Genomic DNA, 18,489 nt, shown 5'->3' on the forward strand with positions numbered 1-18,489 from the left:
CTAACCATAGTCCCAATTTGGGAATGACATAAAGTCAGGTACACAAGTTCACTTAGCCTGGTACCAAATTTTCATGTCGGCAAACACGATTTCCAGCGATGAGCCCTTACACTCAAACGCCTTCTTCGGGCATCCACCTATCTCGTGTAACATCAATACATTCAACTTCATTTAATTCAACCACATATCTTATTCTGTAGGGTATCGTCATACCCGACTTGCAAGCCATCAATATCACATCATTACTTCATGCAACCATTATATTCATCATATTTCAACATAATAACCCTCTTCTTGCAAGTCAAAATCATATCCACTTTCAAAATAGTTCATGTCATGCTTGTCAAGATGATTTCTAACAATTCACATCATATGAAAATTCAAAACAATTTCATATCAAGAGACGGCTTTCATATAATTCATGCTCTCAAGTTAACATCTTTTGAATCACAAGCATGTGCATATATAATATATCAAATCACTTTGAAAATAGGCCTAAAGACCAAATCAATATCATAAAGATGCTTAAAACACATTTATATTCATAATTTCAAAACCCTCATTTTTAAAACATGAATTTTTTTAAGCCCGTGAGATTTTTGAGATAACCCCACGTACCTCTATATGCGAAAATAATAGGTGATTCTTGAAGCTTACGATCTGGTGATTCCAAATCTCCAGTTTGTTTCGAATTCCCATGGTTGAATCTTGAGTTACTAGAGATAATTGGATTGGAATTATAGGGAGGAAACCCTAATTCTTGAAATGAAAGAGAAAAAAATGAGATTTTTCCCTTTACTAGGACATATATAAAGGGTAGGAATGGGTAGAAAAGACCAAAATACCCTTGAGTGAAATTCTGAAACTTGAGCCCCATTTTTGGCCCCAGCGCGACGCAGAGCTTGGTAAAATGCCAATTATTGAGACCTGGAAGTTTGGCGCTAAGCGGGACTATCGCGGAGGCTTGCTGGAAATTGACGAGTGCCATTTTGGCCTCTGGCACGACGCGCCATGCACTGAAATGGCATTCGTATTATAGCTGAAACTTAAAATAGCCATAACTCCTTATCCGGTTATCGGATTTCGACATATCTTATATCATTGGAAAGCTTATTCAATTATCTACAATTTGGTATATAGAAGGCCACCCAGTTCATCATATACAATGAGTTATGTTTAGTTGAAGTTGACCCAAGTTTCGATGCTTACTCAAACTCGAACGATTGGAAATCTTTCAACTCGTCCTTGAGTTAGAGGACTTCTATGATCTTAATTCATGCTCAAATAGATTTATACACTACATAATTGATCAACACACTAAATTTACATTGGATTTATGGCTTTTTTAACCTTTATGACAAGAAATGACGGTTTACGTTCTTGCCCAAAAATGCGGGGTGTTACATTATCTCCCCCTTGGGATCATTCATCCCCGAATGATGGACAGGGACTTTGAAGATTTAAAATAAGAATCTATGTATGCAACTGAATGGGGGTATCTCCCCCTTGGGACACTATGTCCTTCTATGAATGCTCAAATCACTAAGATACTCGAAAAAAATTGAGGCGATGTGCTAGACACTTACGAATTGAATCATAACTGAACATCTGAAATCTGAATCTAGTACATGAAGCATGAACTGAGTTATACTCGCAACTACTAGTATACTCTACCTTGGAATAGTAACATATATGAGATTTTTGGGTAGCATGATTAAATGAAAAGACGAAAAAATAAGTTATGCAAATCTGACGGCTAAACTGATTTGCTGGCCACATAGACAGAACTATACTGGAAACTCATACTCCACTTATCAACACTCTTCCTTACGAAGTCCTGGTAGCATTAGATAGCAAAAGATTTGGGCATGAGTCACACAAGACATCCGACTATAGGATCCTAACATTGACATTACTCTGCAGCCTGGAATATAGACATATAACTCGTAAGTCAGGATGGAATTGCCAGGCCTTCGGCAATACAACTTCTTAAATACCATATTCATTCTATTCAACTTATAATTATCATATAGGCATTGATAAATCTTTCTACTAATGTCTATAGTAGCTTAAATCCTTTCACTGCGATCACACCTAATTCCAGTCACAAAAATATATCATGTCATACCACGCTATTATTCTAAACCATATGATGCAACCTTCTATATCTATTTTAAAGATCACAACCTAAGCATAACATGTCTTACCACTTCAATGGCTACTCTGAATTCTTACTATGAAGTCGCTAGCGCATATAGCGTTCCTTTTCAAAAATCCTAACATGTCATTCAAGCCAATCTTTATAACCACATATGAACTTCAAAGCAAACACTCATAAAGACATGCTTCGCATATTCCCTAAACCACTGTCAATATCACTGCCACGCGCTACCTCAAAAAATATATGCACACACAAATTTCCACTAACCATCACATATATCACAGACTTAGCCCCAAATCTTACTTCACACTCATGGCCTTATCTAAACAAGTATACAATGATCTTTTATCAATAGAAAGCATTTACTAAACACCAATATCATTACATAAGGAGGGTATTATGCGAGACTTGGCACTTAACTGAGGCCTGAGGAATAGCAAAACAACATCAGGGATTCATCAAAATGATCTAAGTTGAGAGTACACCCGTCTCAAAGCTGAATCTCGCCAATCATTTAGCGTATAGCATGAGTTATGGGAACTGAGCACACTATAAAATGTGAGTACATGAGTCATGAGATACATGACCTCAATTTGGAGTTCATACCTTATGGAATGTGATCCCGACTATTGAATGAATTGGAATTTCTCATTTAGGAACTGGAAGAGAACATGATTCTCTATCATATACATGAACATGAACTATGATCATGGAACTGTAATGTATGGCATGAGTAGGCATTGGGGTAACTGAAAAACACTAAGATAAGAATGGGTGGAGTCTCACCCTCACTTTCTGATGCTCTATATCATACTGACATTACTACTAGAATCTGAGAGTCTGGCTCGATCACTTGTACTATTATCTCCTTCTTAGCATTAAGTCATCATCTTAAGCTTGAGAGATCCCTTAATAGACTCTAAATAGAACTACCCTTACTGCACTCTGGGGTGTGAAAAATGACAATGCACGTAATTAATAGAAATTAACCCGAATGACTACATCTGGAAGTGGAAAACCCACTACTAATACCACCTTCTGAGACACACTCTATCATTCTATAGACTCAATAGTCATCACATAATACTAGAACACTTACTTACTTCAAATCCTCGTGAGTATCCCCGTAGTTGGAGTGCACACCCTCTAGCGCTTCAACTCTTATTTCTAATAGCGCAACCCTCAAGGACTCAAACTTAGATTCTAACACTTAACATGGATGTCACCAAGTCTTTAATGAATCACTCTACTTCTGTCATAGACTACCAATATAGCCACCTTAAAATTATATTCCTCTGCCATGAGAATCAAGATCATATCAAAAGGCTCAACACTATCAATTAAAGTTCCTTAACTTGGCTATTTAGAATACCATATACCATCTAACTAGTTCTTTTCCCACCTAGCAACTCAATGGTACCACTAGCCACACACAATATGTAATAGCCTTAGAATAAATACTGCAGCTTTAAACCAACCCAGGCATACTTCTACATCATACATACACCATCATACTTCATTACAAAATCAAATAAACTTAGGCACTCGCATACACTGTTCAAGCCTATAGATCACTTCCCTATAACTAGCATCATTAATCAAGAAATCATCACATCCACCTTCATGGCCATCAATTGTTTCAAACTTAATGTTTAGTGCTAAACATGATTTACAACCCAACCATACACACAAATTTTTCACTTCGAAACTATGAAATAAACATCACGAAAACACTAGTGCACTAGAACTTCATAACCATAATAATCGATCATGACCTAATGGTTTTCCTTATCATAATCCATTAGCATGTACTATTTCAGCACATCAAGCCTACTAATTTAATCCCACAAAGCATGCATCATCAAACTCTTGCCACTATTTACCACCACACCATTTAAATTCAAGCCTATAGTTTAGTATCAATCATTTATCACCAATGAAGAATGCAACATAATATAAATATACTAATCCACCAAATTGGGACATTCTACCCAAATATCTCAAAAATCTACTACATACCTTCTCACAAGTAGTACTAGTTTACAACTATCAATGAAAAGAGGGGCAAGGGGGGTTAAAGCCTCATAATAGACATAGTCAACCTAATCCTTATATTATAACCCCGCACAATCGTATCTACTTATACTGCTTTCTCACATCACAATTACTTACCCAAGCGTACATTTACACAACCTTCAAAGTCCACAATAACCATGAGTCTATACTTATAACCTACTAGCTAATCTGGTCATTTTCATACTTCAAGCAAGGACAATTCACCTCGCCTAATAACTCCTTCTCTATGTTTTACTAATAAAATAACACATAAGGACGAATAGCTTCATTACCAAATCTATCTCATGCAAAAAGATTCAGCTATACATATATTCAACCAACACAAGAACAACACGTTGAACGACAAATTGCTAGTGAATCAAAATAGGCCTCACACGGCTTCACTAGACTTTGATTTTTGTGGTTTGAACAAGAAAATGAAATGAATGACAAGGCAACTATGTTAGTGAATCAAAAGAGCCTCACACGGCTTCACTATACTTTTTAGTTTCATCAACACGATGATAAAATATTTTCAAGAGATGAAAACTGTCACACAATATTCCATAATCTGAGAATACTCATCTTACTTTGTATAGACAAAAAAATCTGAGTTAAATATTTCCCCCACAGATTATCATACAATCCACACACGCTACTAGCTACCAATAGGTCATGACACCGACACTTTAACTTATACTACTATTTGGGTGGAAATACAATTTCAACACTTCTACTACACATCTTTTCCCTTAAGCATGACATCTGCAACATAAATTTCTTAAAAGGGCCAAATATACTCAATACAGAAGACTGAAAAGCACGATTTCGTCAAGATCAAGGTTCACACTAGAATCAATACACTCTGAAGCAATAACGGACTCTTCTCAAGTCCTTGCACAATTTTAAGATCTTATATGACGAAATCCGAAGGGACTATACCATTTAGACTCTAAACTTCTGCACTTGAATCACCCCAGTAATGTGATGGGTCTGAGAACATCAGAGTAAGGAAAGAACTTGGGATGATTTTACTTTCGTATGGACGTCACCATAACACGAATCAGAGTATGAAAGAGGAACATTTTGACTCTATTGCACGAACTAGAACATGAAGAAAGAGAGACATTCCTAAACGCCTTGTAGCCTCCTGCTCATAAGTATGGCGCGCTACACACCCATAAACAAGACTCTACCCGACGCGATTTCGCAGACATCCTGGGATCATGAACCGTGCTTTGATACCAAGTTTATCACGAACCGAACCGGGGTCCTAGTCGTGACAAGTATTCCAAACTATAAAGGCCTAAAACACCCCTATCTATCTGGTAATCATGACTTATATGACAAAAAAAATGCGGAAGATACACAATATAACAGAAACATGGTCAAGAATCATATGAAAATAGTAATGGGGAATAATGTCCCACAATTCTTAATCAACATCTCAAAAATGTCTGCGAAATATCTACTACATGACTGAAATAAATAACTATCTGAAAACTGGGACAAGGCCCCCAGTAGACTCAAAACTACTAAATGATAAATAAATAAACTGATAGACATCAGGCCTTTCGAAATATAAAAGGCTCACCACTTGATTCTACAAATCTATCCGAAGAGATCTACTGGTTATCTGGACCCTTAGACTATGCCTCCGAACCTGGGAGGAAAGGGGGTCAATGCAAAAGTACTAGTACGCAGAGGAATCAAAACAAAATACAATATTTTTACAAAATATAGGTGAGAGCCAGTATAAAGCAGTTTCGTGTCAAATCATTTAAAAACACATGGGCATAATGTAATAGTTTTCAACAACAATGTAATGCAGCTGAGCTAGGTAGAATACCCTACATATAACATTTACACCAACTGTCAAACCTCGGTTACCGCCGAGATTAGAGTATAAGTGAGGGGAAGACACACAAGATCACACAGCAGGGTGTCTCGACCCAACAAAGTATGGTAGTGCACAAGATCACAAAGCAGGGCTCCTAACCATAGTCCCAATTTGGGAATGACATAAAGTCAGGTACACAAGATCACTTAGCCTGGTACCAAATTCCATGTCGGCAAACACGATTTCCAAAGATGAGCCCTTACACTCAAACGCCTTCTTCGGGAATCCACCTATCTCGTATAAAATCAATACATTCAACTTTATTTAATTCAACCACATATCTTATTCTGTAGGGTATCGTCATACCCGACTTGCAAGCCATAAATATCACATCATTACCTCATGCAACCATTATATTCATCATATTTCAACATAATAACCCTCTTCTTGCAAGTCAAAAATCATATCCACTTTCAAAATAGTTCATGTCATGCTTGTCAAGATGATTTCTAACAATTCACATCATATGAAAATTCAAAACAATTTCATATCAAGAGACGGCTTTCATATAATTCATGCTCTCAAGTTAACATCTTTTGAATCACAAGCATATGCATATATAATATATCAAATCACTTTGAAAATAGGCCTAAAGACCAAATCAATATCATAAAGATGCTTAAAACACGTTTATATTCATAATTTCAAAACCCCCATTTTTAAAACATGAATTTTTTTAAGCCCATGAGATTTTTGAGATAACCCCACGTACCTCTATATGCGAAAATAATAGGTGCTTCTTGAAGCTTACGATCTGGTGATTCCAAATCTCCAGTTTGTTTCGAATTCCCATGGTAGAATCTTGAGTTACTAGAGATAATTGGATTGGAATTATAGGGAGGAAACCCTAATTCATGAAATGGAAGAGAGAAAAAAAATGAGATTTTTCCCTTACCCAGACATATATAGAGGGTAGGAATGGGTTGAAAATACCAAAATACCCTTGAGTGAAATTCTAAAATTGGAACCCCATTTTTTGGCCCCAGCACAACGCGGAACTTGGAAAAATGCCAATTATTGAGACCTGAAAGTTTGGCGCGAAGCGAGACTATCGCGAAGGCATGCTGGAAATTGACGAGTGCCATTTTGGCCTCTGGCGTGACGCGCCATGCACTGAAATGACATTCGTCTTATAGCTGAAACTTAAAATAGCCATAACTCCTTACCCCGTTATCGGATTTTGACAAATCTTATATCGTTGAAAAGCTTATTCAATTATCTATAATTTGGTATATAGTAGGCCACCTAGTTCATCATATAAAATGAGTTATGGTTAATTGAAGTTGATCCAAGTTTCGACGCTTACTCAAACTCAAACGATTGGAAATCTTTCAACTCGTCCTTGAGTTAGGGGACTTCTATGATCTTAATTCATGCTCAAATAGATTTCCACACTAAATAATTGATCAACACACTAAATTTTCATTGGATTTATGGCTTTTGTAACCTTTATGACAAGAAATGACGGTTTACGTTCTAGCCCAAAAATGCGGGGTGTTACAGTTGTCCCCCTCCCTGGATAGTAGATCCTAAACCTCTGCCTACCCCACGTTCAGGTTGAATCTGATGATTGCAATCTGGGGTAGGATTTGCAGTAGTGCCAACTGTAAAACCCGAAGAATAAACTGTTCCCCTACTTACATTGAGTGGCAATTTAGGACTAAGTATATTTCTAGTGTCTTATGTCTCCACAATGATAATAACCTTGCATCCCAATCTTGAACTGACCCGAATGACCCTTCCCACAAGTACTACAGGTGACCTTTTGATTGGCTGGCTGGCCAACACTACTATGACTTTGAGGGACTGGAGTTCTGAAGTTTTGATTCTGGCGGGATTGGTTCCCATAACCTTGGCTATGTCTGCTAGGAAAACTACCGCCTGACTAATGTGCGGACTAAGTAGGTTCTGAAAATTCCCTACTAAGAAACCCTTTATTTCCACTACTAACAGGACCGCTAAACCCATCTGTTGTTCGAGCCTTCTTATTCTGTTCTCTTTCAGCTCTTCTCTTATGCTTCTTTTCTTCTAAGCTCTTTGCAAAACCTACCACAGATGCAAAATATTTCATTCTCACAACTGCAGCTGCAGTGGTATCCTGAATGTGATCACCTAAACCGATGATAAACCTGCGAATCTTGGCTTTCTCATTTGGGATCATATGTTTAGCATACTTGGCAAGCTTGATGAACTCCATATAATACTCTTGCATGCTCATGTTTCCCTGTCTCAAAAGCTTAAAATTAGTAGCATTGGCTTCCCTATCCTCGTTTGGTATGAAAGTAGCTATAAAAGCCTCTGTAAACTCTTCCCAAGTTGGAGGGTCATCATCTTCGATCCTTTGTTTTTCCCACATTTCAAACCAAGCGTATGCTACATCTTTGAGTCGATATGAGGCCAATTCATCTGCATCATTCCCCGACATTTTTATCACAGGAAGAGTTTTCTGAACTTCTTCTAGCCATACCAATGGATCTTGCTCAGGCTTGGTCCCACAAAACTCTGGAGGATACAGGTTAATAAACTCCTTAATCCTGGAAGAAATAGAACCATCTCGTCTACCTGTGCTTGACGGAGCTTGATCTCTCTTCTGCCCTTGACATGAATTCTATAAACATATCCATAGCTCCCTTAACTGCATTAAAATTTTTCCTATTTCTGGAGGCATCATGATCTGAGCTGGAATAGTGGTTGGCATAGGCTGAGGCACTGGTTCATGAACCACCTGCTCGACTTGACTAGCTTGAGGCACCTGAGCCGTCTTAACTAGTTGACCCTTCTTCGGAGCTGGGTCCCTCTTAGTCCTTCCTTGTGCTAAAGAATAATTCCCAACGGCTGCGCTAGAAGCATTTTTGTCAGAGTTACGAGCACGAGGCATTTCTGTGATCTTGAGAAGAGAAAAAAAAAGTGTTAGGAGCATACTAAGTTTTAGCTCTACCGCACGATCTAAAGTAAAAGGTGGAAAAACTTTATTATATGTTTATAGACTCCTGTATATAAGCATGGCGCGCTACATACCCATATACAAGACCCGACAAATACAACTTCATAGACCCCTAGGACATCCTAAACCTGTGAGGGCTCTGATACCAAATTTGTCACGACCCGTCCTCTCAACAAAGTCATGACTAGCACCCGGTGCCTTACTTGATCGAGCAAACCGACTTAACTGTTCTAACATGTAATTTCATGTCACACACCCCACACACATATAAAATAAATGACAAGTATCTTTATTAGAACACTAGTTCAAATGATTCTTAGAATAATTCAAAGTAACATGATCAATCATTTCCAACTAAAAATACATCTATGAAGCCTCTACTAGAGTGCTAAGAGGAATGCACAGGACATAGATTTCTTGGCTAATCCCTAAAGTGAATACTAAAAGAGAAATAAGTGAATGAAATTGATGAAAGAAGAGAAACTCCACGATCAAGAGCGGAGCTCACCAATCAGCTTCTGGAATAAAACAGCCTATCTTGTAGTCTGCTCGTCTATATTACCTGCACCTACATTGACATAAGTCAATATAGGTTCCACAAAGAGAACGTCAGTACACCACTAGCGGTACTCAGTGAGTCTCAACATTCCCCATTACTAAAATCAGAACGAGACATTGTATAAAACATATATGGGATAAGGGAATGAGAAAAAACAAGTCAGCATGCCTTATGGAGCATATTACAGAGTAAAGCAAGAGAACAATCACAAAACTTATAGCTTAGTTAATTAGTTCATTCTTTTCGCTTTCTTTAAATTGATTCAGTCAATTGAACATTTTTAATTATGCCCACTATGGTAATTAGTAACCCTTTATATGGTTACTCGTGGTCCTTCATACAACCACTAAATTTGTGACTCATTGTGACAATCATGGAAACCCTTTGTACGACTGCTTGTGACCCTTTATACGATCACCATTCAGGTATAACGAATCATGGCAAGTCGGTAACCCTTTATACGGCTACTGGTAACCCTTTTGTACGATTACTAAGTTATTTAAGTTTCCTTTAAAGTTCCAACAAGTTGTTGATCTAAGGGAGTACATTACGGTTATTACCAACATGAAAGAGAATCACACAAAATTTGGATGGAAGATGTTTTCTCTGCTCGATCATGTTTCCAGAGAAGAGTCACTGTTTTGGGACATTAAACTTAAGAATATCATTGTTTTTGGTTTGTCAACTATGAAAGTTAATTTTCAGGACATATGTTACTGCAATGTAGTAATTACCACGTTAGTTAGATAAATCCAAAGAGAAAATAGAGAGCACGAGGTAACTAACTCAACAAAGTCTATGTGAACTCACTCATTCCAATTGAACTCACATTCGCATTTAGAAGCATTTTGTCAAACACCTTATAGACATGACTTTGTAAGAAAAGACTTTAGTAAGAGCAAGTCTTAACTCACCTCAAGATTCTTCACTGCTAGCAAGGTTAACTTCTACCTTTTTCCAATGACAATCAACAATTTAATCTTTTGTTTACGAGAGACAGGAGCAGCAGAAGTTACAAAGGGCAAAACTAAACCCAGTAACCCCAACGCCTCGTAAAACAACTAATATTGCATTACAATTTTTTGAACGTATATCAGATAGTGAGGTGCAATGCAATATTTGTCAAGGCAAGTAAGGGGTACGGGTAGTTAATGAGATATATAGGTGATGCTCACAAAAGAGAGTTAGAAATTGCACGAGGTGGTGGGGATGTTGATGGGCCAACGCAAACTAGAATGGACCCAGTAATAGGTCAGGTAACGAAGAAGTATACTAAATTGAGAGGAGGGAAGAAATAACTAAAGTGGTAGTTATGCCTTTATTCATTATATTCAAGCTATTTATAATCCTATGTTTAATGGTGTTCCTAGAAGTACTTGTCGATCTGATATTTTTAGACTTCATTCATAATATTATTTTTATTTATCAACATTGTTAAAAAATATTCAATGTAGATTGTTCCTAACTTCTGATCTTGGTCGTCCTGTAATAAAAATGATTATTTAACCATTACTTGTCACTGGATGGATAGTAATTTTGTGATGCAAAAACGTATTCTTGATTTTTTATATGATGAATACCGTAAACATACTGGAGATTTTATTGTTGATTCTATTTTTAAAGTAGCCGGATTTTATGGTATCAAAAATAAAATCTTATGTATTGCTTTTGATAATACTTTTAACAAGAAGACTGCTATAAAAAAATTAAAATCTATGATATCTCCGCCGTTGCCTGAAATTTTTCATATTAAGTGTGCAAATCATATATATAATTTAATTGTAAAAGATGGTCTTGAATTTTTTTAGCTTTATATTGAAAAATCCGTCTTGCTGTTGGTTTTATTCAAGGAAATAATCGGAGAAAAAAATAGAAAATTTAAAATTAAATGTCAAGAAAATGGAACTTGCACCGATATTGATGCCTGAGAAATTGATATTAGATGGAATTCTACATATGATTTTTTAAAAATTTGTTATAAATATAGGTTCCTATTACACTAGCTTTTAACCAACATTGCGGTTCATTTACTGATTCTGCTGATTGAATGCTACATGATTCTGATTGGGTTGTAATTAATCATCTTGTTAAGTTTTTAGAAAAAATTTATGTAGCTACGTTTGAATTTTTTGGTGCGTATTATCCTACTGTTTGTAATATTTTGGGATATATAGTTGATATTTCTGATTTTCTTAAAGAATATAAAAATAAAGATGGTTATAAAGAAGCTGTTGATGCCATGTTTACTAAATTTAAAAAATATTTTTTTTCGAGTCCCCCTATTTACTTGGTTGGTGTTATGTTAAATCCGTGCATTAAATATAATACTATGTGCCACTTTAGTACCATTATTTATGCTAACTTAGAAAAAAATACTAACAATGATTCTGAATTTGAAAAAGTAGAACCTGATTTGTGGACGGCTATGAGTGATGCGAATGAATACATAGAAAAATTATCTAATCACTATGCTGATTTATTTGACTTAGACGTACCTACAAATATCACTCCAACTGTCGCTCCTCATCCTCCCGAGGAGCCATCATCTTCTAAAAGGCCAGCACATAGTGGTTTTCCTGATCCCTTTTATGATTTACCTTGTTGTACAGTGTTGATGAGAGAACTTACACCTCAACTTATCGGGAAGAGCGGAAATATTATCTATAGTCGCCACCAGAAGATCACAGACAACGAATCAACATGTTGGATTGGTGGAGGAGTAATGAAACACAATATCCCATGTTTTTAAGATTAGTTAGAGACATCTTGAATGTTTCAATGTCAATAGTTGCATCAGAGAGCGCCTTTAGTCAAGGAAGACAGTAGCTTGGAGACAACAGACACTCATTGGGAAGAAATGCAATGAATGTTCTAGTTTGCCTCAGAGATTAGATCAGAGCAGAAATAAGAAACCAAGGAATGGAACCGGGGCCGAGTGACGAGCTAAAACTTGAAGAAATTATGTCTTCACAGGAGAACTCAGCAGAATCAAGTCCAATGAATGGTTTTACCCCCGTTGACTTTGACTATCCTATGCAAGTTTCCGTTAATATTAACATGAATGAGTTGGAAAAAAATGATGCATAATTTTTAGATTTTTCATTCATGTAAATTATAAATTTTGGATCATTTCGCAAATCACAATCAATAAAATTCAACATTCATTCACTCCTCCTTAGTCCTTACTTTATATTTTTTTTCATTTAATAATTTAAATTGAATTTATAGTTTAAATTTAAAACTTACTTATAATATATTATTAATTTACTACCAAGTATTATTAATAATTTATTATATTAAGTAGCATATGTTTTGTATATTTGTGTATATATCTTCTATAAATGTATATATTTAATGTATACATGTATATATATTTTATAAATTAGTATATAACTCTATATATATTGTAGTATATACATATATTGTAGTATATGTTTTACTTAAAATAGTACATATATATTGAATGGTGCGTATATTTGTGTATATATCTTTTATTGACATGTATATTTAACGTATACATGTGTATATGTTTTATAAATTAGTATATAACTATATGTATAAATATATATATATATATATATATATATATACATATATATTCTAGTATATACATATATTGTAGTATATTTTTTACTTAAAATAGTACATATATATTGAATGGTGCGTATATTTGTGTATATATCTTCTATTGACGTGTATATTTAACATATACATGTGTATATATTTTATAAATTAGTATATAACTATATATATTGTAGTATATACATATATTTCAGTATATGTTTTACTTAAACTAGTACATATATATTGAATGGTGCGTATATTTGTGTATATATCTTCTATAGACATGTATATTTAATGTATACATGTGTGTATAAATTACTATATAACTATATATATTGTAGTATATATGTGTATATATCTTCTATAGACGCATATATTTAATGTATACATGTGTATATGTTATATAAATTAGTATATAACTATATATATATATATATATATATATATATATATATATATTGTAGTATATGTTTTACTTAAAATAGTACATATATATTGAATGGTGCATATATTTGTGTATATTTCTTCTATAGATGTGTATATTTAATGTATAAATGTGTATATATTTTGTAAATTAGTATATAACTCTATAATATATATATATATATATATATATATATATATATATATATACTTATATATATTGTAGTATATATATGTTGTAGTATATGTTTTATTTAAAGTAGTACGTATAGTCGTATATATTGAATGGTGTGTATGTATGTGTAATTGTGTATATATTTTTTAAATTCTAATGTAGTATATACTATATATATAGTGTATATATATTGTTTAACGTATTTAAAATGTATATAGGTGGGTATATATTGTGTATATTAAAATTTTTATTTTTTTTAATTTTTGACTGGGTTTGACCCGGCCCGACCCACAACCCGGTTAATTTCACTTGACAGGCATTCAGAACTGCAACTATATCCAAAAATTATCCTGTAAAAATGTGTTGTTAGTCAATAACTTGTGCCGTTGTGCTAGTGACATGCATGATGACAGGGATAGAATAATATAATATTAATACAGTAGCTTTCTTTATTTTGTCTTCGCTAGTCGACATTCAATTTATTTTCCTAATAATATATATATATATATATATATATATATATATATATATATATACTAGTCCATTAATCTTCTTGTTGTATATATGATCTGCTGCTTAATTTATTGTCATTTACTTGTCTTAGGGGGTAGGAGAAGGATGAGGAAGCGAGTTGTTTTCAACAAGATTAAGGAAGGGGAGCTCCAGACGGGAGATCACATTTACACATGGCGATTTGGCTATATCTACGCCCATCATGGTGCACATTCATTTCTACATTATCTCTCACTTCGTTTAAGTTTTCTCTTTTCAATTAAGCCATCCATCACTATAAGGTTGAGAGCCTATTGTGTGGAGGGTTTGGCTTGACGACTAGAGGTGGGCATGGAACCTTGCCTCTATTCTACCAATTAGAGATTGTCAAGCAATCTAGCGAGCAAGGAAAGGAAGTATACTAGCCTATACAAGTTAGTTCCTTTCCAAAGAAAAAAAAATAAGTTAAACTAACAAAGAAATTACGTACACTTTCGATATATATATTCTCTTTCTCATTGACGAAACTTGCCACTTGTCAAGTTGAAATAGTCCCTTTAATTTGGGGCTCTTGGTAGATCATTTGGAGAGCGATGGAAGGTCCTATATCAACTTGTTCAAGCTAGTTTAGCCATGTTGTGATATAGAATGAAGCGATTATTGATTTTCAAAAAAATTAAAAGAATGGGCGTCGGGAAGGAGTCGAAAAGGAATTATAAGGCAGGGAATCAAACTCTCACCAATAAAGTGAAAGTTCACGTAATCAACCGACTGATGAAAAAATTAAGAGCAAGAGACCCATGTATTGTTGGGATATATAACGAGAGGAGAGCAAGGCTCGTGTTTTGTTGGGATAGTTATATAAAGAGATCATGTGGGGGTCACGAAGGGATAAGAGAATGAGAATTAAAGCATGATCACACGAAGATGCTATTTAGTTTCCCAAGACTATACTAACAAAAGATCGGAATAATAGGTAAAGTTGTTGCCATGTGACCAGGTCAGGAGGTCACGGGTTCAAGCTTTGAAACAGCCTCTGGTTGAAATGCAAGGTAAGGCAGCGTACAATAGACTCTAGTGATCGGGCCCTTCCCCGGACCCTTTGCATAGCGGGAGCTTTAGCGTGTTGGGTTGCCCTTTTATGTTGATAGGAATATCCGAATAGTAACATGACCAGTCGCTTACTCTTTTTTGCATTATATTACATGTTATATCTCTAAAACTTCCGGTGCTTGTTTCTTCATCAGATTTTTCTAACTATATATTGTAACGTTGATGAGCAACGAAAAATAGAAGTGTATACCCTTTCTATCAATCTGGCTGAAAAGCAAATGTGGCATGCATAGTCCGTGAATTAACTGATATATCCTTTTTCACAGGTATATTTGTTAGTTGTGACATAGTGATCCATTTCAACCCGGCAGCTGGTCAGGAGGTAGAAACAAGAACATCCCTCGATGGTGTCATCTTCAGCTCATCTACCTCTCGTCGCTCTGAATCTCAATGTCAAAAATATGGTGATCGTCCTAGGAATGCCGGGGTCATCTCTACATGCCTGGAATGCTTCCTCTCTGGTGGTAAACTATACCGTTTTCAGTATGGTGTCTCAAAAGGCGTCTTTTATGCACAGGTTCGAGGAACATGCACTCTTGCCCCTACTGATTCCTCCGAGGTTGTCCTTCACCGTGCTGAAACTCTTCTCGCGAATAACAGTTTTGGAAATTACAAGCTTTTCAAGAACAACTGTGAGGACTTCGCGATCCATTGCAAGACAGGTTATAATCTGCACTTTGGAACTGGTGGCAGCGGGGCTAGTGGTCAGGTAGCAGTACTCTCTGCAGCAGCTAAAGCACCCGTCATTTCAACACTCAACTCCGCTTGGGCCAGTTACATCTTACTCAGCGCAGCAAGCGTCTTTGGTGCTCCAGCACTGCTACCGATAGGCATTACTTTAGCTGGTTTTCAAGTTCTTTACGGGGGAATGTCTTACTGCATTTACAGGTACCTTTCGGATGTTGGAGTACGCGAGGACCTGAAGAAAATACCTGCAGAGGAGCTTGTTGATGCGAGTGTCTGAACCTGCATTACTCATCAAATTGGACTGTTTATTTATGAACTAATAGTATCTGTATCATAGACATGGGATAACTTTATAGAAAAGCTTGTACGAGTTCACCACAGTAATAAGAACCAGGTTCAGATCGGAGTTCAACAGTTAAAAGACAAAAGTAAGGAACAAACGTAAAGAACACGTGATGTTTACGTGAAAACCTCCTTGCTTGAGGGAGTAAAACCACAGGATGTTTTGAACTTATGTTTTATGAAGTCATTATTACTGTTAAACACCTTGCTTATGTGAGCATTTTTTACTTTCGATTGGCATGTTTAATTACTATCATGCATGATGCATATATATCATTTGCTACAGGAATTTCTTGGTTACGTATCGATAATTTTGGGGCCGAGCTAATCCTGGTTCATATCGAGAAGTCCTACTTGGAATCCGAATAATTCGAATTCGTTTTGAGAAGATTCCCTTGAGGGTAAAAGCACCTACCTAAGGTGACTAATTGGAATCTGTTGGGTGCACATTCTTTCCGTTAGTTACAAGAAAGAATTCATCACCTATAAATAAGTGTGGTCTTACTTTGTATTGTGTGCTAAGAAATTATAAAGTGCATAAAGGTTAGTAAAAAGAAAGTTTATTTAGTTGCAGCGATAGGAGGTCTTTTTTTTTTGGTAAAGCTTTGGACTCAATTCTTGTTTAGAGTTTGGCGAGCTATACATTGTGATTGGATTGTTGTATACTGAAGATGATGATAAGTCAAGAAGATTACTGCTGAAGATGTGCATTTCGTCATTGTGCGTGCACTCTATTGTAAATTATTAAAACATAATTTTAGGAAAAATGGGGCCTCAAAAAAGTTGGGGCCCCAAGACATTGCTGTTGTGACTTTATTATGGTAGAGCCAGCCCTGTATCTAGCTTGATGGTCATATCAAGTTAAATAAGTTGGGTAAAGCCAGTAAGCTAGTTACAATCTCATTCTGTTTAAACTTGAGTGTATCACTTAAAAATGAGTTATTTTGCTACTACAGTTACCAAACACATGATCATTCACCGAGATGTCAAGTCAACTAACATCCTATTGGACGACAAATGGGTCGCCAAGGTATCAGATTTTGGATTGTCCAAAGTAGGTTCACTTGGTAAGTTAGATGCTACTCATATTAGCACTGCAGTGAAAGGAAGTTTTGGGTATATCGATCCTGAATACTATAAGCGTCAACAATTGACAGAAAAATCAGATGTTTATTCATTCGGGGTGGTTCTGTTTGAAGTGTTGTGTGCTATGCCAGCAATAAATCCTAACTTGCCAAGTGAGCAAGTGAATTTGGCTGAATGGGCTTGTAGGAGTTATAGAAGAAAAAATCTTGAACAAATCATTGACCCTAAATTGGAAGGACAGATTGCCCCAGAATGTCTAAGCAAGTTTGCAGAATTGGCATATCATTGTTTGAGGAATCAAGGGGTCCAAAGACCATCAATGGGTGATGTTGTAAGAAGTTTAGAATTTGCATTACAGCTTCAAGAAGGTGCAGATAATAGATCAGGCCATGAGGTTGAAGGGTACATACACCCGCCGACGCGTAACCTTTCTTTTCCCTTGATTATTAATAGTCATGCTAATATAGCTACCAGTGAAAATGAGATTGTCTCAGGTTCAAGTGAAGTTGAAAGAAAGTTGACAAGCAATGGTATATCCATGTCAATAAGCCAGAGTGCCAAATTGAAAAATGTCACTATTTTCTCTGAGATCATGAACCCATTGGGACGATGAATTAGTTATGATCAGTACATAAAGTAATTAACATTATCACACAAAATGTATATCTCAGTGTTATACACATAATTTGATTTTCCTTCTTTGTATATCTCTGTGTATAATACATTTGTGGATATACAAATATATTTGCTAGAGTTACATTGACGATAGCTATATGGGTAACGATTGATTTCGTGTATATATTCATATAATTTTGTTAATTTTTAATTAATAGGAAAGAGAATTGTTAATTTTTTTTATTTTATTAATATAATTTTGTTTTTAGGCTATTAAAATGTCAAAAGTTAAAACCTGGACTAGTTTGTGTCAACATTATTCTCTGATGATATTCCGAGGCCATTTTCCTTTCTTTTTTTTTTGGGGGCAATG

General features: G+C 35.5%; 3 protein-coding genes across 3 annotated transcripts; 2 read left to right on the forward strand and 1 right to left on the reverse strand.

The window, feature by feature from the left end:
- Positions 1 to 7,522: 7,522 nt before the first annotated feature.
- Positions 7,523 to 10,928, reverse strand: LOC107861481. Its single transcript, XM_016706815.2, has 3 exons — positions 10,534 to 10,928; positions 9,569 to 9,628; positions 7,523 to 9,003 (listed from the first exon to the last, which is right to left on the reverse strand). Exon 3 carries the CDS (start codon positions 8,539 to 8,541, stop codon positions 8,014 to 8,016), a length of 528 nt encoding a protein of 175 aa, XP_016562301.1. The 5' UTR covers positions 8,542 to 9,003; positions 9,569 to 9,628; positions 10,534 to 10,928; the 3' UTR covers positions 7,523 to 8,013.
- Positions 10,929 to 14,336: 3,408 nt separating this feature from the next.
- Positions 14,337 to 16,634, forward strand: LOC107861482 (protein LEAD-SENSITIVE 1). Its single transcript, XM_016706816.2, has 2 exons — positions 14,337 to 14,499; positions 15,653 to 16,634. The coding sequence occupies exons 1-2, from the start codon at positions 14,346 to 14,348 to the stop codon at positions 16,348 to 16,350; spliced, it is 852 nt and encodes a 283-aa protein (XP_016562302.2). The 5' UTR covers positions 14,337 to 14,345; the 3' UTR covers positions 16,351 to 16,634.
- Positions 16,635 to 17,225: 591 nt separating this feature from the next.
- LOC107861483 (receptor-like protein kinase FERONIA) lies at positions 17,226 to 18,264 on the forward strand. Its single transcript, XM_016706820.2, has one exon. It carries the CDS (start codon positions 17,350 to 17,352, stop codon positions 18,112 to 18,114), a length of 765 nt encoding a protein of 254 aa, XP_016562306.1. The 5' UTR covers positions 17,226 to 17,349; the 3' UTR covers positions 18,115 to 18,264.
- Positions 18,265 to 18,489: the final 225 nt, after the last annotated feature.

The sequence above is a fragment of the Capsicum annuum genome, chromosome 2 (genome assembly GCF_002878395.1).
Source record: "Capsicum annuum cultivar UCD-10X-F1 chromosome 2, UCD10Xv1.1, whole genome shotgun sequence".
Classification (NCBI taxonomy): Eukaryota; Viridiplantae; Streptophyta; class Magnoliopsida; order Solanales; family Solanaceae; genus Capsicum; species Capsicum annuum.